Here is a 26874-nt window from a genome sequence, read left to right as displayed (position 1 = left end):
CGACACCGAATAACGGGGCCTGTATCTTGGGAACCAGGGCGTCCCCGGACCTGAAATCAACGCGTTTCTGCTCTGGAGACCCCCTGACCCACAGCTTATCTACACTAGTATTACATTTTTTATTAAAAAACATTAATTTCGGGCAAGATTTGCGCAGGTAGAGGCGGCTCTTTCTGTGCAGCTCTCTCTGCAGCTAAAACAAATCACCAGATTTGGTCTTTTGAGAGAGGCGATCATCACGTCGCTGGCTACTCACCCGTTTTGGGAATTTTGCTATCACTGGTAATCGAGGCTTTCTGAATACCATGATAGCAATGCTAAAAAAAACTGGCGGATTAAACTTCCGAACGTTCTTTTTTTTAATGAAGGCTACTAACATAAGCCCTTTGGTGATTAAATAGATCATCTTTACCCCATCCCACACACTCCAAAGGTTGTAGGTTATTTTACACCTTAAGAAAACATTAGATTACATTTAAAACAGTTTGTGTCTTTTTCCGCAATCACATTTTCTATGCAGTATTCTTTATTTCATTGATCAGTCCAAAACAATGTAAATATCTTTATACATTAAAAATGAATAGTGCAACAAGTAAAATATGTTCTGTAGGTTTGTACCACCAGCAGTTTCTAAGAAATTACTTGTTAAGCAACTACTATATCAACAAGCTTCATACATAAAGAGCTCTACGATGAAAGATAGTACCACCAAGTAAACTCGTTTAAAAACCTAATATTTGCATGGTTTACCTTACAGCCACTTATTGGCTCCGTTGTGATAGCCTAAACCTTTGGTGATCTCAAGTGACTGAATTTTAACACAGGATGACTTTTTAGATACAGTTTCAGGCTTGTACAGTGCAGAAGATTTTAGTTGCAGAGCAGAATTCTTTAGTCTATTCTTCAGTGTGAAGAAATTGCAATAGAGCACATAACGCAGAACTCTGTAAGTTTCTTATTTCTGTCCTGCTGACTGTTGTCAGAAAGTGCACTGCAGGGTTGAAGCAAATTTCTCCTGCTATATTGGAAGTGTTGAAACTTCATACTGTTAGCAGCAGGAGCAACAATAAATAGATTTGTTCCAGATCATACCCCTGTTACTAATGTTAACATCATACAGTTCAATAGAGGACACACTAAGAATATTCATTCTACAGTATTTCCATCTGCATTATAAATGCATATTAAAAGCACGGGGAACATGTTACATAGTAATGTCCATAGTGCTGCTGTTGTGCAAGATTTCCCTTTCATGAATATACTTTTCTGTTACTCTTGAAACAATAGTTGGGATCAGAATAAAGGACCATATTTCCGAGAGTCTTCTCACATAATTTATTTATTTATTTATAAAATATTTTACCAGGAAGTAAAATACATTGAGAGTTACCTCTCGTTTTCAAGTATGTCCTGGGCACAGAGTTATGATGACAAATACATGTTTACAAATACAGTTACATAAAGGAGCAGGTATACATTATATACAAGGCATTGCATGCACAGTTAAAGATAATATATATTATGGGCGTATGAAACAGTTACAGACCAGATTAAAATGTGACAGAATTAGATTTGAAAGAACTTAAACTGGTGGTGGATGTAAGAGTCTCTGGTAGGTTGTTCCAGTTTTGGGGTGCAAGGTAAGAGAAGGAGGAGCGGCAGAATACTTTGTTGAGCCTTGGGACCATGAACAGTCTTTTGGAGTCTGATCTCAGGTGATAGGTGTTGCATTTGGTAGGGGTGAGGAGCTTGTTCAGGTAGCTGGGTAGCTTGCCCATAAAGAATTTGAAGGCAAGACAGGAAAGGTGAACTTTACGCCTAGACTCGAGTGATGACCAATCTAGTTCTTTGAGCATTTCGCAGAGATGTGTGTTATAGTGGCATTGGAGAACAAAACAACAAATTGAATTGTAGAGGGTGTCAAGTTTGCTAAGGTGGGTTTGAGGTGCCGAGCCATATACTATGTCTCCATAGTCAATAATTGGCATTAGCATCTGCTGTGCGATACGTTTTCTGACCAGGAGACTTAGGGAGGATTTGTTCCTGTAAAGTACCCCTAGTTTGGCATAGGTCTTGGTTGTCAGGGTATCAATGTGCATCCCGAATGTTAAGTGGGAGTCAAACCATATGCCCAGGTATTTAAAACTAGTAACAGGAGTTAGGGTGGTGTTAGTGTTGGTTCTAATCTGGAGCTCAGTCGCTGGAAGATTTAAAAATTTAGCCTTGGTCCCAAATACCATTGTTACAGTCTTGTCAGTGTTTAAAAACATTTTGTTTTGGGAAATCCAATTTTCGAGTCTGAAAAAGTCATACTGAAGTATGTGTTGAAGGTCTGAGAGGCTATGGCTGTGTGCATATAGGATTGTGTCATCTGCATACATGTGTATTGAGGCTTCCTGACAAGCTGTGGGAAGATCATTGAGGAACACTGAGAAGAGTAGGGTCCCCAGAACAGAGCCTTGCGGGACGCCACAGGTGATATCCAGGAGGTTAGAGTTAGAGCCAGAGATGGACACATGTTGGAATCTACCTGCATAAGGCACCTTTTGGTGTTGATAGACACATTCTTTCCATCCGTTCAAGTTAATGGACTGTAAGGTTTCTTCCAGAGCTGGAGGTTATCTTATGGCAAGAAAATGCTTAGTAAATATGGGCTTAAAGTTTGGCTTACTGTATAAAGTATTTTTCCAGATACCACCAGGCAACCAAGCTAAATGTGTCATTTTTTTAAAGCAAAAAAGCAACAAGGTTCAACCCAAAAATAAAATGAGACGGTCACATGGCCAATGTGCAAAGTCACATGACTCATTTATGTACTGCAATTCAATTGAAATTCTGATTATTTTTTGCTACATTTTGGGGGAGAAAATAGTCATTTTGCATATTTTTCATTTTTTTTAGCAATTTGAGCTAAACTTTATATAAAATGTCACAAACTACATATGCAAACATTTACACATCTCCACAATCTGCGTTGGTTACCAAAATAACCATCAGTGCTTTCTTTATGAAGCATAATCAGACCAAAGGAAAGGCTAATAATCATGCAGTTTAAAGCTAAAGATGCCTTTGAATGTTTCAAGAATTTTGCAAAACCATGAAAGGTTTATTTGAATTCTGTTTGATGATTTTCAAGGCCAAAAATGTATACTGGTTACTTTTTTGATGTGTTTTAAATATGTGTGAAATGGGCATTATAAAAAAAAATTGCATTCATCTTCATAAACATTAGGGTCAAAGTCGCGCCCTCTAAGTAAAATATTTGTGTTTGGCCGTTTTGAGCAAAATGTTTTACTCTCTTCACATTTTCACCAGCTGCAAATATCCAAAATGTGCCTAGAACAGGCATGTGTGTGTGTTGCATATCTTCTTTTCTGTCCACTGGATCAAACAACTCCAGCAAGTACAGAGGACTTGGGTTTCTATACTTCACATGGCAATAGCATAACTGCTTTCTCAGCTATAATAACTAAAGTGTCTCCGTTTCTGTGATACCCGGGGCAGTACTTTAATAAGAAGAAAGCACAAGGTTTAACTGCTGCTGAGTCACTAGATAATTTGGTAGTGCAGATATTAAGAATGACCCAACAGGAATACCTTAGTTTGTTTGATGTGGGTGCCCGCCGTTGCAATCCCTATGTCAGCTCTTCAAGTGCCTTTATCTCCTTGTGCCTCAGGCACCAACATTAGATTGTAAGCTTTTTTGGGACAGGAGAACACTGTGCTTGGAATCTTCTATGTAGAGCACTGCATGCATTGTCACCACTATATAGGAAAAGTATTATTAGCATTGTGACTTTCTAGCAAGTTAACAAATATGTGTCTTTTAACTCCCTCTTTCACATGTGTATGTTTTTACTGTCACCCTTCTCTGGGGTTAACCACCTGCAGATACCTTCAGTTTGTGTCTTGTGTGGATTGAGTCCTATTTCTGTCTGTGACAGTCAAGCAAAACTGTTCATGGGTAACTTGAAAATGAAGTGAGACGTCAGTTACCAATGATTCATTGGCATTCCCATGCAATGATACATTGAAGTAAAGGACACATCCAAAGAAACATTCATGTGCAACCAGAAAGGTTATGGTTAGTTCATCTGGATTGTAGGTTTTGCAGATTAGAGGAAGGGGTGGAAGAGGAGGAAGAGGAGGAGGTGGAGGATAGATAGTCAATGGTTTTAAATCATTCAGTAACAATGATTAAGTGCTGTTGGTATTTCTAATGGTCACACTTCCTCATATTTGATTTGAGATCAACTAAGTGGTAGTACAATTTCCACGGAATCGGACGGTTGGCCATGACCAAAATGCAGCCAGCGCTCCGCTGCTGGTACACATTGACACAGGGTAGCTTGCCACTGGACATTTCGCCGTGAGCCCAACCCAACAAGCCAGGTCTGCTGCGCCGTCCACCCGTTCTCAGAAGCTCCTGCTTACTTAAACATGCACTTCTCAGATCTGGCTTGTTGGAGCGGGAGCATGCGCAGTGGACATCACAGCGAAATGTCTAGCGGTGAATTGTTCTGATGTCAGCAGCATTTTGGTCATTGCCAGACATCCTAGACAGCAATTTCCTTATATTTTTCATTTGCTAGTCCCAAAATCAGGGCTGCTTTATACATTAGGCCAACTAGGCACAGTGCCTAGGGTCTATGAACCTTTTAGGGCCAACAATATTTCACTTGAAAAAATACCTAAACAAAAAAAATCACAAAATAAGAGAAAACAGCAAATTTTTATTTAAAATGCCTTCAAAAGTATCGATACCTTTTAATATCGAAACAAAAGAATCAATGCCAAATATCGTTAGTATCGAAAGAAACAAGCAAACGATTAAATTAGCATAAAAATTAGTACAAATATCGGACACACAGGCCTCTAGAAATAAAAATGCCTAGGGCCTACGAAGGTCTTAAAACGGCCCTGCACAAAATAATGCGCTTCTTCAAAATGTCTCTGTATTACCATTTCAGATGTATTATTTAGGTGCTCTTTTACTAGAGACAGGCATATTATATACTCTAATTTATGTGCCGTGAATATGGAGGTGTTTCATGGTTTCAAATATTCGCAAATTTGCTCAGATTTGAAAACCCCACTAGGGCTTTTTATATTAGAATATTTGAAAAATTGCCAAAAAAACAACTGTAGTAAATTGATGATAGTTGAAAGTTATTTAAAAATGAAAAAAGTGGTAATTGTCAAATATTAGAAATGTTGCCCAAAAAAAGAATACTTTTTTTTGATAATACTCAAAAAAATATAAATAAAGGAAGACACAAAGAAAGTTATAAGTAGAAAAGTGACAAAAACTTTCCACTATACAGAAAATAAAAATTCCACTTATGAGCACATTGATATGGCACATGCAGGTCCACACATTTGCCTTTCCCCATTATCTCTTAATATACCATGCTTCCACTGCAGCCAGGGATTCTGGATAATGACATACAAGTGCGCACACATGGCGTCACGTTTTGCTTCTTATCCATTTTAACAGAGATCACCAACAGTTTATGCCTGCCGCATTACCCAGCTTTTTCAGTACCGTCTGGGTGCATTGCTAATAATCCTACACAGACAGCTGTTTCAACCTTTGGGGTCTCATCAGTGTGAGAATGGTTTACTGGTTTTTGCAATGTGAAGCTGAGTGTGGTTACAAACAGACACCCAAAAAGTTATGGTGGGTAAAAAAAAGTGACAAAAACCCTCCACCAAACAGTGTACAGCAAATAAAATATTACTTGTAAACACATTCACATGTCTCGGACAGGTCCACACACCTGCCTTTGCCCACTCTCTCTTAGCATATAATTCTTCCACTGCCGCCAGGGATTCTGGGTAAGGACATGCAAATGAGCACACACACAATGTGAATTAAGAGAATATTGAATAATTTAATTAACAATATTAAAATATTCAAGGATTTTACATTTTTTCAGTAATTTGAAAAAAAAACACTGGATCAAATCTATCACATTCACCCACCTCTAATGTGTACCTAATATTTGTATATTGCTTAAATACTTCAGTAAGGAATTCCTTAAAATGTTCTGATATTCATTTTGGTCATATTTGTAACTGTGTTTGCTTAAGTTCATCCATTAAAAATATTTACACAAAAGTGTTAAGGAATTTCACCCAGTATGAAATTGCTGTTTCGATATTCTTTTATCTGCAAAGAGCCTACATAAAAATGTGACTTTATATTAAATCAAAGCAACTAGTTTTCCTCCTTGAGGCCCATTTATAGCTCATGAAGCTGATCTTTTATCGGTAGTTTAATATTAATGAAAATGTAACCTCAGATATGTAAAGAAGTAACTGGGGATTCTACCTAGAAAATAATACACACACAGGTTTTAAGCTTAAACTGGTCACACTTTTTGTTGTGATTCAAATATATTATAAATATTAAAACTAATGTTTTCCTTAGATAAACATGCAAGAAGCTGAATTCTTATTTTTTATTACTATTGTTTTGTATTATTAGCCACATATGTAAGAAGCAAGGATGTAGCTATAGCCCGGGAAGCCTGGGCAAAGCCCGGGCCTGTGCTCTTGGGGGGCCCACTTTCCCCCCCTGTCGGCGGCCCGGCCCCCTGCCCACACATGAATTCACTGCAGCGGACAGGAAGAACAGAGGGAAATCCCTTCCTCTGTAGGTGGGCGGGGCCTGGATCAGGGGCGGGGCCAAGATGAACTAGGGAGGACAGAGTGGAAATTCCTTCCTCTGCAGTACCTCCGTAGGTGGGCGGGGCCAAGGTCAGGGGGCGGGGCCTCAAGTTGTGCAGCGTGGGGTGGAAACTGCAGCCTGAGCGACAGGCTGGGAAAGGTAAGAGGGAGGGGAAGGGTTACATCGCAGGGGTAAACACAGACATGAAAGGGAAGAAGGCAGAAAAGAAGAGACACAAAGAGAAAATGAAGTACAAGAGAGAAATACATTAGAGAGCAGAGTAGAGAGAGAGAGACCAAAGAGAGAGAGAGAGACCAAAGAGAAAGAGAGACCTCAGAGAGAGAGAGAGGCAGAGAGAGAGAGGCAGGGGACGAGTGGCAGGGGCAGAGAGACAGAGAGAGACACGGGCAGAGAGAGAGGTAGGGGCAGAGAGAGAGGCATGGGCAGAGAGAGAGAGGCAGGGGCAGAGAGAGAGGGGGCAAAGAGAGTAGGGGCAGGGAGACAGGGGCAAAGAGGGTAGGGGCAGAGAGAGAGGGGCCGAGAAAGAGAGAGGGGCAGAGAGAGAGAGAGATAGAGGGGCAGAGAGAGAAGCACAGAGAGAGAGGGCGGCAGAGACATGAGGGGGCCCTGAAACATTTTTCCCCCGGGGGCCCGCACATGTCTAGCTACGCCACTGGTAAGAAGCTTTGTTGTCTGTAGATAAAATAGAAAACAATGTCTAAATACTAGAATGTGAAAAGCAACTGCACAGAACATTAGCCATGTTTTGTTTTAGGAAGATGTAATATGGAGATATTTAATTGCATTAACTGGCAACATTAATAGCTAGATTAATTTACTTTCTGATTGCAAAAGTTATGCTAACATAGAAGAGAAGATGAAAGGTGCTAAGATTACTGCACAGGACTTTAGAAGCTAATTTAAACCACATCAAACAAAACTAAGTTGGCATTGGTACAAAATGGGTCCTCAGAAAGAAACTATAGTCTGACTCCAGTAATGACCTTCAGTTCAACAATATTGACAGTGCTTTCAGAGGTTTGGCAGAGGGAACGCTAATACATTTACAAATCAGGAAAGCAAATCTCTTAGTTGACTAAAAATACAAAAGTGAAAACGTTCCATTACAAGGAATTATTTTAAATATATTTTTTCTTGATGACCCTGCTGAAATGTCAAGTAACATGTACATTTCATCACCTGCTCCATACATAGAACAGGCGGGGGGAGTTGAGTAGTTTACAGTATGTTAATCTCCCATAACCCTTTACTAGTAATCCACCGTTTGTTCCAGGCCACTTGTCATAGCAACTGGAGTGCTGCTTCTGTATTGTTTTAATTTCTATGGAATGTGGACATTTTATGTGCCAAGATATCCTGACAGCATCAGTAATATCATGCATGCTTAGTTTGGCAATATCTTGAGGCATTTAATTGGGTTAAAGGGACCCAGTCCTACAGCCTACTGAGCTGACCTCAGTAATGGCTGTTTAAGCACAGGACACATTTAATTTCCCATAGTTCTTGAGAAATAATGGCAATGCTGAATCATTTTTTTTAACATGGTATTTATATAAAATGTCTTTGGGCCTTATTCACTAAACTGTTGTATACATTAAATATATTTACTGTGTGCTCATCACAGAACACACATATTTGAAAAGTATATTGAATGCTTTATCATTACTACATGATATGCTATATTTTAAAAAATGTACACGAATGTATCTAATAGAAATATAGGAACACAGAAATTTACAGGAGACAAGAACTACATGGCCTACCAAGTCCATCCATTTTCCTACCTATCGGGAAACCTTGGCTTTGAGTCTTGGCTTTCTTTCATATTGGGATAGCATGGGATGCGTGACCGGTATGTAACTTTTTAGACACTGTATAAATGTCACACATCCCATGCTTTTGACTACGTATATTATTGTTTTGTTTAGTCTTTTCTCCGTGTAGTGGAAGAAATTCAAAGAACACAGTAAAAAAAAAATTGTAGCGTAGGTACCTGCTGAAAAGATCTACCTTGACATGGTGGCCGGCTTAACATGTTTTGGCCAAAAGTTCGAAATAAGTTACCCATATCTGTGAGCAGAAAACATATAACTGAACAAAATAATTTGCTATGTTGGATGTGCATCACTGCGTCTTTGCTTACTGTTGTAAAATCTACATGGTCTTAGAGCAGGGGTGCGCAATCTTTTACCCCTGTGTCCCCCTGCCGGCTCCCCCCTCCTCCTCGCGGCCCCGCTCCTTACCTTGGCTTTGGCGTTCTGATGTCACGACGTCACATTGCCATGGCAACACGTCTCCAGAAGCCGTCTGAGCCAAGGTAAGGTGAAGTTTACAGAGGCCTTCGTCGCTCCCACGGCATTTAATTAAAATGCTTTTGGGGAGCGAGCGCGGCCTCTGTAAACCCCGCACCCCCGCAGAGAATCTCGTGCCCCCCAGTTTGCACACACATTTCTTAGAGTACCTCACAACACAGTATATAGCGGATTACCCACCACTGAGTACTGAATGCGGCCGGCAGTTTCCTTCCATGTTTTTGACCCATCTTTAATAAAGTTCAGTGTTAATTACGGTGAAGAGCTGAAGGGAAAATCTTAGCTCATCCAAGACACAGATCGTACAAATAGGAGCAAATATACAGATATGTGCTGCGACAATATCCCTTATAATTAACTTGTGCTCATGCTGACCAACTGGGAGTTTGATAGATAGTTCAAAAGCAAAATGGGATGCAGTACCCTTTTTTGTTTTAATCAGACATATTATATTCCAAATGTGTTTATAAGGTAGACCGCAGAGTGGGATCTGGCCATTAAGTATACACTTTGCTTTTATTTGTGTATAGTTAGAATATATATAGATCTGTTCTTTTTATTCAGAAACCAATGACCTTACCACCACTTTTCTTTCTTTAGTATTATTTTATTTAAAGTATTTAAGGATATATGCAGGATACGCAATTCATGAAAGAACCAACATCTAAGAAACACACCATAAACTCTGATGCTAGAAAAAGGACCCTAAGTCAAATCATCAATAGTCATGATCTTGTCCATTGCCCTTTTATGTCTTCATTAAGATGACTTTGGAGCCAGCTTTTCACTATGCACAGTAAGCATGTTTTTGTGGAATGGTTTAATTGTCTGAAATGACTGCCGCCATCTCTAAAGGGTTCCATGCAAATGTTCAGGTCATTTTCAAAATTGTACCAAATAGAGAGGAATTTACAATACATCTGTTCTCAGACGCAGAAAGGGTTGGGGGTTCCTCAGAATTTCACATAGGTTTCCTTAACCAAAAAAGTTTGGAAACCACTAATCTATATACTAGGCAGTGCAGTCAGCATTACATTGTCTTTACTGGCATTGCAATAACTCAAGCATGTGCATACACATTCTGTAAATGGGATCAATGCGTGTTTCAGACTACAGAATAAAATGCAGCTGAAAGCACTGATATGTAATTCATCACATTCTACGTCCATCCCACAAGCTGTTGAAATGCCATCTATTACTGGCTGTAATTTATCTTGCAAATTGACAGCTAGAGAACTAAGCAGAAATCTATGGCCTGTGTTTATTAGTACAGACGTTGTACTGGATTCATCAATGATGAAACTATTCTTTAAAAACAAAAGGCATTTTTTTTAAATATAAATACTGGGTTCTCAAAACAAATCTCACATGTTCAGGAACACTGAAATAGGTTTACATAGCTTCTTATAGTTATTTGAGAGAACGCAGATATCAAACGAGCAGAAGTCATCCTAAGCCAGCATTCTGACCATATATAAAGTTTTGTGGGAAAACACTGATGTAAATTATATAAATTGAGGAAAGCTGTGCCTAACAGCGGATTTCCATGGGACTTGACTATTGTTAAAGTTAAATCCCCTGTAACAAAAAACGTGCTTCCGTTTCATTGTCCCCATAATAAACCATGGCCTTTAAGCCTGTTAGTGATTTTTTGGGGGTTTATTTATGATTACATGTTGTACATGTTAAGAGATCAGTTGCTTTTTGGAAAAATAAGAACAGGATATGAGTGAACAAAGAAAAGATTTAGGCTCTTTATCATAATCAATCAAAAGTGCTCTCAGTCTCATCTACTAATTGGATCTCCATTAAGCCGGCCCTTCCTTTCCCTATTTTCTAACAAATCTACTTTACATACTCAAAAAGCTTTTATTTCTTTACTTTTAAAGGAAGGTCATTATTTTTTGGACTTTATTCACTTAGACAGCTTACTAGATTAAACATCTGCCACATTCATTGGATGGAGCTCTATTTATGCCCATTAAAGCTCAGTGCCTCTCTGTGCTAAATGTGGCTTCTAAACTTCCCATGCAGAGCTGCTAAATGGGTTACAGGAAATCAGCTATGAAATAGAAATAAGGGTTTGGCATTGTGCTAACATATAGCATAAGCAATCTTGTAGAACACATCTTTAATAACCAACTGTGTGAAACCTTTGTCTATCTAATTGATCAATTGATTGTCTATCTAATTGATTAATATTTTTGGATATCTGGGCAGTTCCACCAGATGTGGGCCATGTCACCTTTTACACCACAACCCCTCCAACACAGATCAGATATTTCAGGATAAATTTGCTTCAACCTACTTGGGGTGAGATACCATTCATACAGAATCTTGTAGATATTATCTTTGATCATTGTGCATACTGTATGGAGGTTTTAGCAGCATATTCCCAAATGCCCTCCCAGTCCTCTGTAGATTTCCAAACCCACTTATCCATATAACTATGGTCATGAGTGCTTGCTGCTGCTTCAAATCCTAGGTATATTTTAGTGATCAGATCTTTCTTATAAATCTCATCTCTACAAAGCGACTCAAAGTTCGACAACTCTGGAAATTCAAGTTTTTTGGAAACTTTGTATAGGAAGTGCCTAATTTGCATGTTTTTGAACAGCTGCAGAACTGGGGCATTACATTTGACCAAAAGATCTTGGAAACTTAATAGCTTCCCCCTGTGTAGGATGTCTGCGATCATTTTGATATTTGTATTCTTAAAATGGTCAAAAAGTTTTGTATTGCATCCTGGGGGTAAATTGGGGTTATCAAAGAGAAGGGTAAGTTGGGATATGGACAATGAGAGCTTGAGTTTCTCTTTTGTTTTTGTCCAGATATTCCATGTGCATTTCATTGCCCTAATCCAAATGTTTTTATACCCGGTTCTTTTTTCTCGGGAACCCAGAGAGACAGTGGCAGAGGGTATGCCATTGAATATTGAGATTCAATTGCTAACCAGCAGTATTGGTTTGGGTCGGCATTCCAGACTACCACTTGCCTGAGCTGGGCAGTTTTATAGTATTTCAAGATATCTGGAACCCCCAGGTCACCCCTTTCATGCAACTTTTTAAAACATATTCTTTGCATATGTGCGCCACCAACAACCTCCAAACTCTGCCTCTAACCCCACCCCATAGCATCATTTTTTTCTTTGTGAAAACTTTGACCAATGAAAAGGCAAAATGAAACTAAGCCTTGGATAACCCTTTTGCTGCCAAAAGGGTCAGCAATTCGTAGTAGACCCCTCTGGTAGCAATTAAGGATGCAGTCCAACTTAGCTTGATTGATGGCAGCAATACTACTTTCCGCCTTTTTTTTTAATTATTATTTTTATATGGAAAGCATGTGACAATGAATAATTATACATTCTTACCTAAGCTGGTAATCGTTTGATGCTCCTGTTATAAATCTGTAATAATCCTGATTGTGTGAGATGAAAAGACTTCTATGGTGTCTGGGTGGACACACCTTGATGGAAACGACCTTAATCATAGCCAACCCCATTCAGATGTTTGTTCCTCCGGTTCAGCTCTGTTCCTGCAAATTTCCTTAGATTGCTGCAGCAGTACCAACCGGCACAATCCTCATGCATATGGGGAACAAGAAAGACCGGGCATTTGCCCAATGGTGAATTACCTTTGATAACCTTTATGTGGTCACAACTACTGATCAGTGTTAGACTTTGTCGGAAAAGTTCAAAATATTTAATACTCCATATGAATCAAATAAAACAGATCGTATCTGCAATCGACATATAAAATGGTGAACATATGCTATACTATAAACATCAGCTCGATGTTCTTTTATCCGCCATTATAAAAATTGGAGTCCTGCTTCCAACATGTGCCTTGTAGGTCAAACTCTTAGGCTGCGGCCCCACTGCCTCCGCTGCATGCGCGCAGCTGAATTCCCCGGTCTGCAGGGAGCTGCAGGGGAAATACGGGGGGCGTGCCAGGAGCGCGGCCATGATGTCACCCGGCAGGTTCACCCTCATTGGCTGAACCACCGGGGGGCGTGGCCTAGCGATCCGTCACCCATGGCCATCTCCATTTTCAGGTATTCCTGTAAAACCCGGTGCGCGTTGCCCCCCCCTCGCAGCGGGCCCGGCCCCATTGAGGGGTGGGCTCTTGTCCCTGCAGCGTCTGCCACAGCGGGTGCTGCAGTAGCCAGTGGGGACCTGGCCTTAGGGTGTTCTTTCTCTGACTGGTAGCTCGATGCGGCTGTCGGCGTCCCAGATCAGCTGTGCAGTTCCAACTCCTCAGACTCTTCACTGCCCGGCTTTCTCTGATAATGTCACTCTCAGCTGTTCACGTCTATGGGATCCTCTCGAGTGCTCAACATTAACCCTATGCATTTCAAGACGTAAAAATGTGTCTCTTCCTCAGGGGTACTACCGGTAATCAGTTCCTGGGCTATTTATACCTCATTTTCAATCTGGCTATAATTATTCATAACACTGTGAGTTGATTGGACTCTTAGTCAAAGTCGACAGTATATACATATAAAATATTCTCATCGGAACTGATGGCTACTGAGGTTCAATTCTAAGATACAAATCTTGACTTATGATATACTCTATAAACCAAAAATACTTGTATATAATATAAACCTGATTGTGTGCCTAACATAATTAACATAATGTATTTTTCAATTTCAATCAATCCTTTAGTCAGTGTAACTCATCAGCTACAATGTATCTTTATAGTACTAAGGTAATATTATCTATTGTTACAGTTTACAGCTCAATCTGCTAGCAACATTGGCAACAAATGATCACAAACTGGAAAGTGTTGCAAAGATCTTGCACTGCTTGAGAGATGGGCAAAACTTGCTATAGAAATGAGAGGATGCTTTAAAACTCATTAAAAATGGCATTAAGTATTGCATAAAAAATAAATTAAAATTTTTAAAAATCACTATTATTTCATAGTACAGAATTTATTTATTTTTTTAAACCATGTAAGGCTGCGGCCATGGTGAACGCTGGAGAGGGCACAAGCATTCACTCGGCTTCCCCACCAACTGCAGCAGGAGAGATCTGTGCCCTGCATGCAGAGGAGATGGAGAGGCGTTGGGGGGGCGCAGCCATGATGTCACGGGTTGAACCACTCATTGGGGCGAACCACTCGTGACCCTGCTGCCACCCAGCCACGCACGTGAAATCAGATTTTTCTGTTTCCTCCTGAATTGCAAGCACCTCTGCTCCCGTGCGCGTTCGCGCGCTCTATAGACAGCCTCATAGAGTCACATCTATGTGATCGTCCAGCGCCCCATCACGATCACCATGGCCGCAGCCTAAGATTTCACATGTTTTGCTGTTTGAAATTGCAATCAAGTGAAAACCGTTATATTAGTCTTAGATCTCCATCAATTTTAATGGGCCTTTCATCATTGAACATCTTTGTTTAGGTTAATTTAGTTGAAAAGTTTTTTTTAGAACAATTTAAATGTTGGGTGTTTGTAGGCATTCCCAAAAATTATTTTACTTCAAAAAGAAAACTAAACAGGCATTTCACAATGATTTACGAGATGAAAAATAAATTGAATTTTAAAGACCCTTTTCACAAAAATGTATTCTGGATCAGCTAAGTTGAATTGGTGCTTTGTTTACACGAGGTCTTAATGTCTGCACCCTCTTTACTATGCAGGGTTGGCAGCCAAGTTAAATAATAGGAGGCAAAATATTAAGGAAATAAGAATGTCTTGTCATCTTTCCGGTTAATCAACAGAGGATTAGCTTGCATGAAGACATGGCTTGGAGACACATCAATTGATTCATTACCAAAGACATGTTCACTGAACTTGAATTAATGCAGAGGTCAGGAAATAGAATGACTGAGGAAACATTTTTACCAATGTGGAAATACTGCCCAAATAATGTGAAACATCACAAAGCATGTTGATTTTTTTTTTACCAAGCCTCTAATATTGTTAAGTAGTTAAAATTTCTTTCATTCTGATATTCCTCCTGACTTCAGTAAGAAGTGATTAATGTAAGAAAGTTACCTGACCAACGCGTTTCTCTAAGGATATTGAGATAACAAAACAAGAACAGCCACAGGTGATAAAGCAAGAATGAGGGTGAGATACTTAGCTAGAAAACCTTCATGTTCTCTGAAATTTATCTCTACCTGACTCACCAATATAAACCTATGTACATGATAAAGTTTATACATATATATACAGTTAGGTCCGGAAATAATTGGACACTGATACAAGTTATGTTATTTCAGCTGTGTACTAAAATAAATTCAAGTTACAGTTAAATAATGAATATGAGCTTAAAGTGCAGCTTTAATTTGAGGGTATTCACATCCAAATTGGAGAAAGGGTTTAGGAATTACATCTCTTTAATATGTAGCTCCCTCTTTTTCAAGGGACCCAAAGTAATTGGACAATTGACTCAAAAGCTGTTTCATGGACAGGTGTGGGCTATTCCTTCATTATTTCATCATCAATTAAGCAGGTAAAAGGTCTGGAGTTGATTCCAGGTGTGGCATTCGCATTTGGAAGCTGTTGCTGTGAACCCACAATATGCAGTCAAATGAGCTCTCAATGTAAGTGAAACAGGGCATTTTTAGGCTGCAAAAAAAAGAAAATCCATCAGAGAGATAGCAGGAACATTAGGAGTGGCCAAATCAACTGTTTGGTACATTCTGAGAAAAAAAGAATGCACTGGTGAGCTCTGGAACACAAAAAGGCCTGGGCGTCCACGGAAGACAACAGTGGTGGATGATCGTAGGATCCTTTCCATGGTAAAGAAAAACTCCTTCACAACATCCAGCCAAATGAAGAACACTCTCCAGGAGGTAGGCATATCATTATCCAAGTCTACCATAAAGAGAAGACTTCACAAGAGCAAATACAGAGGGTTCACCACAATGTGCAAACCATTCATAAGCCTCAAGAATAGAATGGCCAGATTAGACTTTGCCAAACAATATCTAAAAAAGCCAGCCCAATTCTGGAACAGCATTCTTTGGACAGATGAAACTAAGATCAACCTGTACCAGAATGATGGGAAGAAAAAAGTATGGAGAAGGCATGGAACGGCACATGATCCGAAGCATACCACATCATCTGTAAAACATGGTGGAGGCAGAGTGATGGCATGGGCATGCATGGCTTACAATGGCACTGGGTCACTAGTGTTTATTGATGATGTGACAGAAGACAGAAGCAGCCGGATGAATTCTGAAGTGTATAGCGATATATTGTCTGCTCAGATTCAGCCAAATTCAGCGAAGTTGATTGGAAGGTGCTTCACTTTACAGATGGACAATGACCCAAAACATACTGCGAAAGCAACCCAGGAGTTTTTTAAGGCAAAGAATTGGAATATTCTGCAATGGCCAAGTCAATCATCTGATCTCAATTTGATTGAGCATGCATTTCACTTGCTGAAGATAAAACTTAAGGCAGAAAGACCCACGAACAAATAACAACTGAAGACAGCTGCAGTAAAGGCCTGACAAAGCATCACAAAGGAGGAAACCCAGCGTTTGGTGATGTCCATGCATTCCAGACTTCAAGCAGTCATTGCCTGCAAAGGATTCTCGACAAAGAATTAAAAATGAAAGTTTTATTTATGATTGTGTTAATTTGTCCAATTACATTTGAGCCCCTGAAATAAGGGGACTGTGTATGAAAATGGTTGCAATTCCTAAACGTTTCATACAATATTTTTGTTCAACCCCTTGAATTAAAGCTGAAAGTCTGCATTTCTATTGCATCTCAGTTGTTTCATTTCAAATCCATTGTGGTGGCGTATAGAGCCCAAATTATGAAAATTGTGTCAGTGTCCAATTATTTCCGGACCCAACGGTGTCACAGTAACTTATGACAAGATATAATAAACACCAAATAACTGGGTTGAACTGAACGAGGCTTAGATATAATAAAGTATATTTATTCCTTAAATAGGTGAACACAGCAATATAGTACAGTAACAGGCAAGAAGTAACACTTACTTGGGGGTGGGGGATGAGAAGTATCAGATAGCAATTCTCCAGCAATCAGGTAACAATCAAGATGGTATTTGAAGACAATGGATATAGGGTTGACCACAGTTTATATATCTTTGTAACCCTATTCTTAACATTGAGTACAGGCTATTGGATAGCAATTACCTGTATCCAATCTTTAACGTGGGAACACATTTTAACCCATGCCCCCCAGCTAGTTAGCCCATGCGCATTAGGACCCTGAGGGTCTCATATCTGTAGCCCCACATTTACATCAGGGACGCCGGCCAGTCTGCCAAAAGGAATATCTGGCAGGATACCCCTTGTTCACAGGTGTAAAACATGACACTCACAGACCACTCTAGTTTGAGGCGTCTCTGCCTTCAGGAAAACAGTGAAGGTGGCAAAATCCTTTGAACAGTACTTAAGTTCTAGACATTGGGTCGCCTCTCTGACCATCTGCTTCCCTTTATGCAAAGGAATTTCCTCTGGTTTTTATCCCTGCCTTGGATTACAGTATTAAATACAAACATATTAAAATATCCGGTTCCGTTGGGTCCAGCGGGTCCAAACTACCCAGAACGGAACATGCAGGAACTGGGACACCATATGGTTCAAGTTTCAGCCCGCTATGACCTTCGGAACCAGAGATACACAAATACTACTTAAACCGTTTCCTATTTTAATACAAAATTCTCAGCTGTAAATTAAATCACGGTTTTTCACTAAATCCCCATTGAAAACAACGGGCTTCGCCGCCATAGACTTTCAATGGCAAACCGCCGCCGTTGGCGGCTATGGGAATCTGCCGCCATAGACTTTCAACGGGGCATCGCTGCTGTTGAAGCCTATGGGGTTTCTCCGCCATAGCCCATCAATGGGAACCGGCCGCCATTGAGGTCTATGGGAAAAACTCCCGAACCTTTAAGGTTGTCCATACTCTGTCGGGTTGGTCTGAGAGGGTCAAGGATGGTTCTGCAGCCATGCCAGAGCAGTGACTACAGGTACCCCAAACCCTGGCCCTCGGAACCCTCCAGAACCGGAGATATGGGCTTATGGTTTGTAGCATTTCTGACTTAGTCGTTTTCTTGGGCTGCTTCTACCACCGCCATTGGAACCTATGGCGCGACCCGCTCTATCAGCACGACCCTTTCTGGGGGTCCTGGATTCGGGGACCCGGTGGTGGTCGAGTGGGGGGAGGTCTAGGAACTAGGGGCAAAAATAATTTTATTTCTGGGTGCCCTAGAACCGAAGATTCCCACGCCACTTAACGTTGAACTTGACTAATCCGTGATCACAGCTCTTTATTAGATAAAGTATCCAATTTGCGGTTTTGCGGTTTGGACGGCTGCCAACTCGTTCCTGGAAAGCGCCGTCAAGGAATCTCCATTGAAGTCAATAAGCCCATTGACTTACAATGGGAAACTGCCGCTCCTCCTCTCGGACGCCACCTGCTGGTCTTTGAGGGAAACAGGTCCAAAACAGCTAGATCCGCCATTGAAATGAATTGAGCTCCAATGGCGGCCTATGGGACCCTGCAAAATGGTGCCTGAAAAGGCGGGAAAATTAAACAAAGGGCTATAATCACTATACAACTATTAACCCTTGCCCTCCCGGATGGATCCCAGTGTGTGTGTGGTGCAGACACTGATATAACAATAAAACATGGGAATAGGGGAACATACATTTTCATGATAGAACAGGGGGTAAACCACATTCCTGGACCGCAGTCCAGTTTACCCCTTGTCTCCCTGGTGAGGTCAGGGGGTGGCCATATGGGGTGCAACCCCTTTAATACCAGGCCAAACCCTCTCTCCCTCTACAAACGGTATATAGTGTGTGTGTGTGTGTGTGTGTGTGTGTGTGTGTGTGTGTGTGTGTGTGTGTGTGTGTGTGTGTGTGTGTGTGTGTGTGTGTGTATATATATATATATATATATATATATATATATATATGAGAGAAAAAACACAGGCGCAAATAGTGATAAGTGAAAACTGTTGCAAAGTATCAGGGAAGAATTAATAGCATATGGACGAAACCAATGAAGATGAATCTGAGATAATGAAAACCCCTGATGAAGTCTTTTTCAAGACAATACGTGTAGGGTGGAGGCTGGAATAGCATTTCCTTAAGGTCTCCCTGACTCTCTGAGTTCTTAGCTCTATCTGGCAATATTGGTTTAGTATTAGCTGGACAGTGTATGCCGATTCCTCCCATCAATGGTTACAACAACGCGCTGACATCATACTCGCAATGCCGCGAGACTGGAGGGATAGCCAGGACAACACTGGAGGCAGCTGCAGACACATCTGAGCCTCTACGGAGTCTCTGCGTTCTACGTGGAGCCAGAACCAACTAGCCGCCATACAGATCAGCAGTGAGGAGAGGATCTTGATATCCTACATGCCTGTTTATCTGCTACTTTGTAAGTAGCCTTTTGTCTTTTGCGCATTCTGAAGAATACAAGCATACTTCACCATATTTTGCTTCTTTTTTATTATTTCAGATTCATCTTCATTGGTTTCGTCCATATGCTATTAATTCTTCCGTGATACTTTGCAACAGTTTTCACTTATCACTATTTGCGCCTGTATTTATTTCTCTCCTTTCTATATTTCCATTACTATTGTGTATAGTATTAACACATTGGCAGCATTTAATAGTACATTGTCTGATTATAGTATTTTAATTGTGCACTTAGTTATTCTATATATATATATGTATGTATATATATATATATATATGTATATATATATATTTTTTTTTTTTTTTTTATTTATACACACTCAATAATAATGTGTATATCCACTCCTTTTTAATTAAGACTTTTTTATTGATCAATAAAAATATTTTAATTCAAAAGGAGTGCCTATACGTATTATTATTCACTGCACCTTGATATTTCTCTATTTTTACCTTGTCAAAGTTCTTAATATTATGATTATTATTACTGGTATATGATTCTGTCCTTGCTGTTCAGAAATAGAGCAGTAGTTTGAATAATGCAGGTGTGAGAAAATATTGAGGGGTTCACCAAGCTCTTTTAAGGGTTACCGGAGCGGAATCCATTGTCAACGGCCATGTAAATATATTACACTTACCACTTCTTATGGGAGACTAGTGAGTCTTGGCAAAAATATAAGATAAACATTGAAAATGCTGAGCTATGTATAAATGTTTATTGTTCCTCTAATTATCTATTTGCTGAATGATCATTCCCTGAGTACGACACCAGTTAATCCTCTTATGCTATTAAAACTTCAAAAAGTAACCCAACTGTCTAAGAGCCTCCCGACTGCTGAATTCAGACACATGGCATTGGTAGTGTCATTTGTTTCCTCCTCCCTCAAACCCCGTTTGCATTTGTTGTACGAAAAATACCTGCCATATGCCCACTGAAAGCATCAGAGCTTTTACAGCTAGAGATAAGGTATGTTTTTTCATGTGGGTTATAAGATTACTAAATATTTCGTGCACTCAGAACTGTCAATATGATGTCAAGAGATTTTCAGAAATGTAGTATATGTTGCATAAAATCTAAATAAAATATTAGTTAAATACAGCTGTTTTGTTGTTATTTTTCTTAGAGCCTGCGTTCTACTTTGGAGATGTGGAATACTTGGTGGATGAGAGTGCAGGCTTCGTTGAAGTACATGTTTGGAGAACTGGTACCGATCTTTCAAAAACTGCCACTGTTACAGTCCGATCACAGAAAACCGAACCTGTATCAGCAATCGGTGAGCAAACTAATGCAGGCAACTAATTCTCTTTCCTGTTATTTCTCCTATTACAGGATTACTCCATTGTTCTTTATGCTAATCTTCTCTTATTTAATTTTCACAGAGATCCAGATAACTCTAACATATATTAATAGCAAATTGGCAAATGGCTGTACCCGTCTTCATGCTTTTTTGAGCCTTGAAGCAGAATGGGAAGAAGTGGACGCTTCTCCCAGAGCCTCTTTTGTGGTCCAAGCAAAGTGGATTTGGACCACTTAAGTACCACAGGCTAAAACTAATTTGACATTTGATTTATATGTCTATATGTATATATATTCAGAACTTGAATTAATAACATAACTGTGGGGACAGTGGCGGATCTAGGCCCCAGTGCAAGTTTTAAAAAAAGGCCCCCCTCTCCTCCCTGGGTTCTTACCTGTGGAGAAGGTGCTGTGGCAGGGACGGTGGCAGGCCACCCAGGGGGTGATTTTAGAAGTTAGGCCCGACTTCTGCTGGGGCTTAACTTCCGTGTTAGGACCACCTGAGTAGGATCCCGCCCCCACCACTCCACAGATGAGGCTTTGGGGGGAGAAGGGAGCCTTAAGAAATGTCAGGATGCTGTTTCGGCCACTAAAATTAGTGCCAGAACAGCATCCTAGTGGGTGGAGGATGGGGCCCCTAAAGGTGGTGGGCCCATTCGACTGCACATATAATAGTTCCTCCACTATGCATTGAGTAACTGATATTTTATGTTCATTTATGGGGAAAGATAAAATATTGTCCACCTGTTCAATGATTGCTTCACTAAAGCTTTTGATGAAGGGTGATGAGGAGCTCCCACCTCACTGTAATAAAAAACAGAATCTAGGTCTAGGGAATTCTATTTTGACAGTAGATAGTGTAACCAGTTTAGAGACCTTCTGAAGGGTTACATTTGAAAATATCAAATGCTCTAAAAAGTTATCATAAATACATTTTCATAGGAATTATGTCAACCGATAAAATGCAATTGGTTCTGTAGTATATGAATGCTAAAATACCATGGTTAAAAATGTTTAAACGTGCTTATTGAAAACTAACATCTATGCTTTCCTTCCCTTCTCAGCTGGAGTTGACTATGTAGGTATAAGTCGTAATCTTGATTTTGCACCTGGTGTCAACATGCAGACTTTCCGTGTAATTATTCTGGATGATTTGGGACAGCCAGTGCTGGAGGGGATAGAGAAGTTTGAGCTAGTGCTGCGCATGCCAATGAATGCTGTCCTCGGAGAGCCAAGCAAAGCTACAGTTTTTATCAATGACTCTGTCTCTGACTGTAAGTACTCTGTCTATTTATAACATGATTTCATTGCTTGGCCATCTTACAAGTGGTTTCACATAGTATAGATATGCTTCGGGCTTTAAAAGAAAAACTGAGGGAAGTACTATAGTAGTTATTATTCAGGTTACTAAAGTATTAAATTACTCTGTAATAAATATTTACTTATAGTTTTTATGTGGCAGTCTGGTTTACAAAGTACTGTAGCAATTTACCTTGATGAAAACTATTTATTGTGAATTTGGTTTACAAGTTCTTTTAAAATACTATTACCCTTCACTAAACATTCAAGTAGATATGAAAGGCACCAAAAAAAAACTAAATGCACATTTCTAGTACTGTATGTGTTTTAAATGAGAGATATTGCCCATATTTGGCTTGAATTAGATTTTTTTTTATATATACAAAAGGCATACATTGCATCCACTAAAGGCAGCTGTTATATATTTTACCAGGTGATGCAGGATTACATTTATGGATAAATGCACATTGTCTTTTTTTTAGCTGTACAAATCTTCCCTTTCTATTGTTTTCTCAGTGCCAAAGGTACAATTTAGAGAGCCAATGTACACGGGCAATGAAAATGATGGACAGATTACAGCAATGGTATACAGAAGTGGGGATATCAATTACAAGTCTACCGTGCGCTGCTATACACGGCAAGGGTCTGCACAAGTAATGATGGACTTCGAAGAACGCCCAAACACTGACAGTTCAATCATCACATTCCTTCCAGGTTAGTAATGAATTTGTCTTGTAAATAAGTTGTTGTTGATGTTTTGATCATGTCTTTCACTTTTTCTCCTCAAGTATAGTTTTGAAGGATTTCACTACAGACCTTCTGAGTGTGCAAGAACAAATCCAAACTGAATATTGACTGTGTGAATGATTTTAGACTTACCAGGAAAGTGTTGCGGGTTCCTCCCCGGCAGGGGAAACAAGATGGAGGTTTAAAACTCCCACATAGCGCAGACCAATAGGAAGCCGCAACATCATCCATCGCAGCATCCTGTTGGCCCGCGTGACACAGGGAATTTGAACAACAGGGAAGTATCTGTGGCACCTTCCCCATTCAGTATCTCAGGAACCAGGAGGCCACCAGACTTGAAACTAACACTTTTCAGCTGAGGAGACTCCTTGGTTACCACCATGTTAAAAATAGGGGGGCAGGGGAGTAAGAAATGGTTTCTGTAGGGAAAAATGCTCATTTAAGTGAATATTCCCTCTATATGGTTGTAGAACCCATAAATATTATTTTATACTGTATTTAGGGGAACTCAGGCAGTCCTCCTGAGCCTGTTAAGCATGTACTGCACACTCAATAACATAGTGTAATCTGTACAGAAATATAAAGAGGTCCACTGCAAGCTCAATTAATACAAAACCCAAATGCACAAACACAGAATCAGATTTTTTCATATTTAATATGCCAAAAGTGTTATATTGGATAATAGTAGTAAAACATATAACACTGGAACATACATACAGTAATAATGGTGCCAGTTTTAATGAAAACTTTTTTTTCAAGAAATATACAAACAAATTGTACCAATTTAATGCTTTCATTTAATTCGTTCTGAAATATACCTGTCTACTGTCTCACAAATGTAGCAAAACTGTAAATTCCATATATAACATGAAACTTTAAAAGTGGGATATTGTTATTTGTTCTACCTGTAAATATATATGTTGTTATAGTAATATAATTAATCTATTTTCATTTTAATATGGCAAAATGTTTTGTTTAGTGCATACTTACAAACTGTGTGCATTTCTATTCAATCTCTGTACAATTGCTTTGCATGTTACGCTTACAGGTGAGGCAGAGCGTCCCTGCATTCTTGTGCTCATGGATGATTCTATCCATGAGGAAGAAGAAGAGCTGCGACTAGTTCTTGGCACCCCAAGAAGCGAGTCTCTGTTTGGAGCCTCCATCGGTGAACTAAATGAAACCTTGATCAAGATCAAAGATGATGCAGACAGTAAGATGCTCCTGACCTTATTAATTGAAGCTTATATGTAAGTATGATGCCTATGTTAATTCCTCAAACAAAACCTCTTTCGTTTTAGAGGCAATAATTAAGTTTGGAGACACCAAGTTTAGTGTGAGTGAGCCAAAGGAATCGGGACAGATAGTTGTTGTAAAAATTCCAGTCCTTCGTCTGGGAGACACATCAAAGGTTTCTATTGTGCGTGTGCACACAAAGGATGGATCTGCCACCTCTGGAGAAGACTATAACCCTGTGTCAGAAGGTACACTTCATTTCATTTATGAATATCTGATCAATACCTTACACACAGCAACATGCTGGTATTTACCTGTGACAAAACATATTTTCTATGAACTAAACAAGCAAAGATGATAACAAAGCTTCATCCTATGAGAATATCAGGCTTTTTTATTAGTAAATTTACCTTGGTCAATTTCAAAATGTCATTGTGTCTCTTTTTTAAGTTATAGTGTCACCTTGATTTATATAAACATTACAAAAATCTATATTTATGATTTTACTTTATATCTACTTGTGTGTAAACTTTAAATATATCTTAATTATGTTATCTTACATTTTTTTTTATATATCATATTCTATTTGTATTGTTTTAATTAATAGTTTATATAATTCTTATGGAATCTGATTTGCCTACATTTTTCCAATAGCTCAGCAATTTATGATTATCGGGTTTTTTTTGTTTGTTTTTTAATTCTTTATTGACATTATAAAAATCAGTAAACCTGATCACTGTAAATCCAAGGCAGAAGCTTATTGTGGAAGTCTGGACCATCAAATCTTCATTTAAAAATCAATTCCAACTTTAATAGACAACATATTTTAAAACAGTTTATGTTTATTATCAAAAATGATAAACAAGTGTGATCATATGGCTTTTAAAAAGGTAATATAATTTAATGTAGAAAGAAATGGATGTAATGTGTATAAAGACACTCAAATTGATACAGGATTTTAAAAAAAAGAGTGCAAACGCAGCAAAATCCAACATTTTTGTGGATGTAAGACTTTACTTCACTAGGAGATCAAATATTCTTTAGTGTGGGAGCTCATCTAAACACAATCTGTGGACCTAATGTCACTTTACTGAGCAAGGCATTTGTCTTTAGGATAACCCAATATTTACACATCATCTCATGGGTACTGCTTTAGGTCCATCGATTGTGTTTCGACAAACTCCCACCCTAAGAGATATATTATTGCCTAGGAAAAAGAAGCATTGTGCTGACAAAACAAATTAAGAATAGTTTTTGCTTTACCAAGTCAAACAAAAAACACTTGCTGGAAATAGTTAGAATGTATTTAAAAAATGCAGTCATGTAGTTGAAATCTATCCTATTGCCAAGTTTTGTTAGAGTGAAACGTGTAGGTAGCAAATGTTTAATAAATTGATTAACATACCCATAATTTGATTTAGTATAAATTAACACCCTGAGCTGTAATGTCTCTGCAAATAGAGACCCGGACCCCTAGAGTCCTAATGTATATCATTATATTGCTGAAGACCTTAGGATTCTGTATGATGCACTATGTCATGTTTGCTCATGTTAGTATTATTTAGCAAGCCTTTTCTGAAATATTGGGAGTCCAACAGAGTGCTTATTAATACAGTGTTTAAAATTGTTTACAGAAATTGAATTTAAAGAGGGGGAAACACAGCATATTGTGGAGATTGAAGTTCTTTATGATGGAGCAAGAGAGATGAGAGAAGCCTTTACTGTGCATCTAAAACCCGATGAGAACATGGTAGCAGATACTCAGGTATTATGCTGATATATGTAATAATACTTGGAGCAATTCTTCCATGTTTGTTGAAATAACATTTTTACTATCACTATGAATGAATATTTAATCATTACAGGTGTTTTTTTTCCCCTCAGGATCAAACAATTCCTATTTGATCCCTATAGAGAAAAGAAATACCGACTCATTCGAAATTTGGATTTTTGAATCCACAAATGAATAATTGATTCAATTTGTAATGCCAGTTTACATTTTATATTATTCAATATAAAAATATATAATCACCTTCGTAAAGCTGATAGTTTATAAATAAACTACTGTATTTGTATGACATGTCATGGGTTGTGATAACTTTTTAACGAACCCATATTAGAGCTGTTCATAGATTAAATTATAGTGTACAGAGCTTTCAACACAGCATACAGTAAGTTTCTTCTTAAGTTCTGCAATATTATTTTATCTAGATAGAACTCTAATCAGAATTGTTAGAGTGCATTTTTGGGGAGTCCACCTTCCTACCCCTTACTCTGTGTTTATACAGGATTGCACTATTCTTGTGTTTCCTTTTTTGTGTACCACCGATGACTTGTGCTTCCTGAGTTTTCCATTACTGTTGTCACTGTCATTGAGTCATTTAAGTTCTAGGTGGGGCTGCACCTTTAATAGGGTTATGAAACCCCTCTATCTCGTTCTCTTTTTGTTCTTCATGTGCACTCCTCTATCTAGCTGTTCGTCACGCTCTATAGACTATCTGCATGCGATCCAAGCATAGGATCCATATCTGTATTTGTTTGATTGTTTGTAATCTAACAATAAAGATAGTAAGTACCTTATAGAAAGCATAAATCATATTAAATAAGAGTGGGAGAGATCAGCCAAGTTCTATGTAGGAGTATTATTTTAAACTTCTAAGGCTGGCACAACCGAATATTTATTTTTATTTAGGAATTCAGTCGGGCGCATTTCCTGTCATACAATTTGTGCTGATTATATGTTACACAGCTGAACTACTTTCTGACCATATGTCAGACTTCATCACAGTGACTAATCTGCTACTGTCATTAATATGGTCCCTGTTCTCCATCTATTAATGGTAAACGCGTGCACAGGATACCATG

The 26874-nt window shown here is 39.0% G+C and overlaps 1 protein-coding gene across 1 annotated transcript in view; it reads left to right on the top strand.

Annotated features, from left to right (window-relative positions):
• Positions 1–26874, top strand: part of FREM2 (FRAS1 related extracellular matrix 2) — a 210593-nt gene that overhangs the window by 138029 nt on the left and 45690 nt on the right. The window contains exons 7-12 of the mRNA XM_075593184.1: positions 20555–20704; positions 21792–22001; positions 22543–22740; positions 23822–23986; positions 24075–24257; positions 25644–25774. Of these exons, the coding sequence (XP_075449299.1) occupies positions 20555–20704; positions 21792–22001; positions 22543–22740; positions 23822–23986; positions 24075–24257; positions 25644–25774 (1037 nt within the window). The remainder of the gene's footprint in view (positions 1–20554; positions 20705–21791; positions 22002–22542; positions 22741–23821; positions 23987–24074; positions 24258–25643; positions 25775–26874) is intronic.

Source organism: Ascaphus truei, chromosome 3, assembly GCF_040206685.1.
Source record: "Ascaphus truei isolate aAscTru1 chromosome 3, aAscTru1.hap1, whole genome shotgun sequence".
Classification (NCBI taxonomy): Eukaryota; Metazoa; Chordata; class Amphibia; order Anura; family Ascaphidae; genus Ascaphus; species Ascaphus truei.
This window is presented reverse-complemented; position numbering and strand designations above follow the sequence as displayed.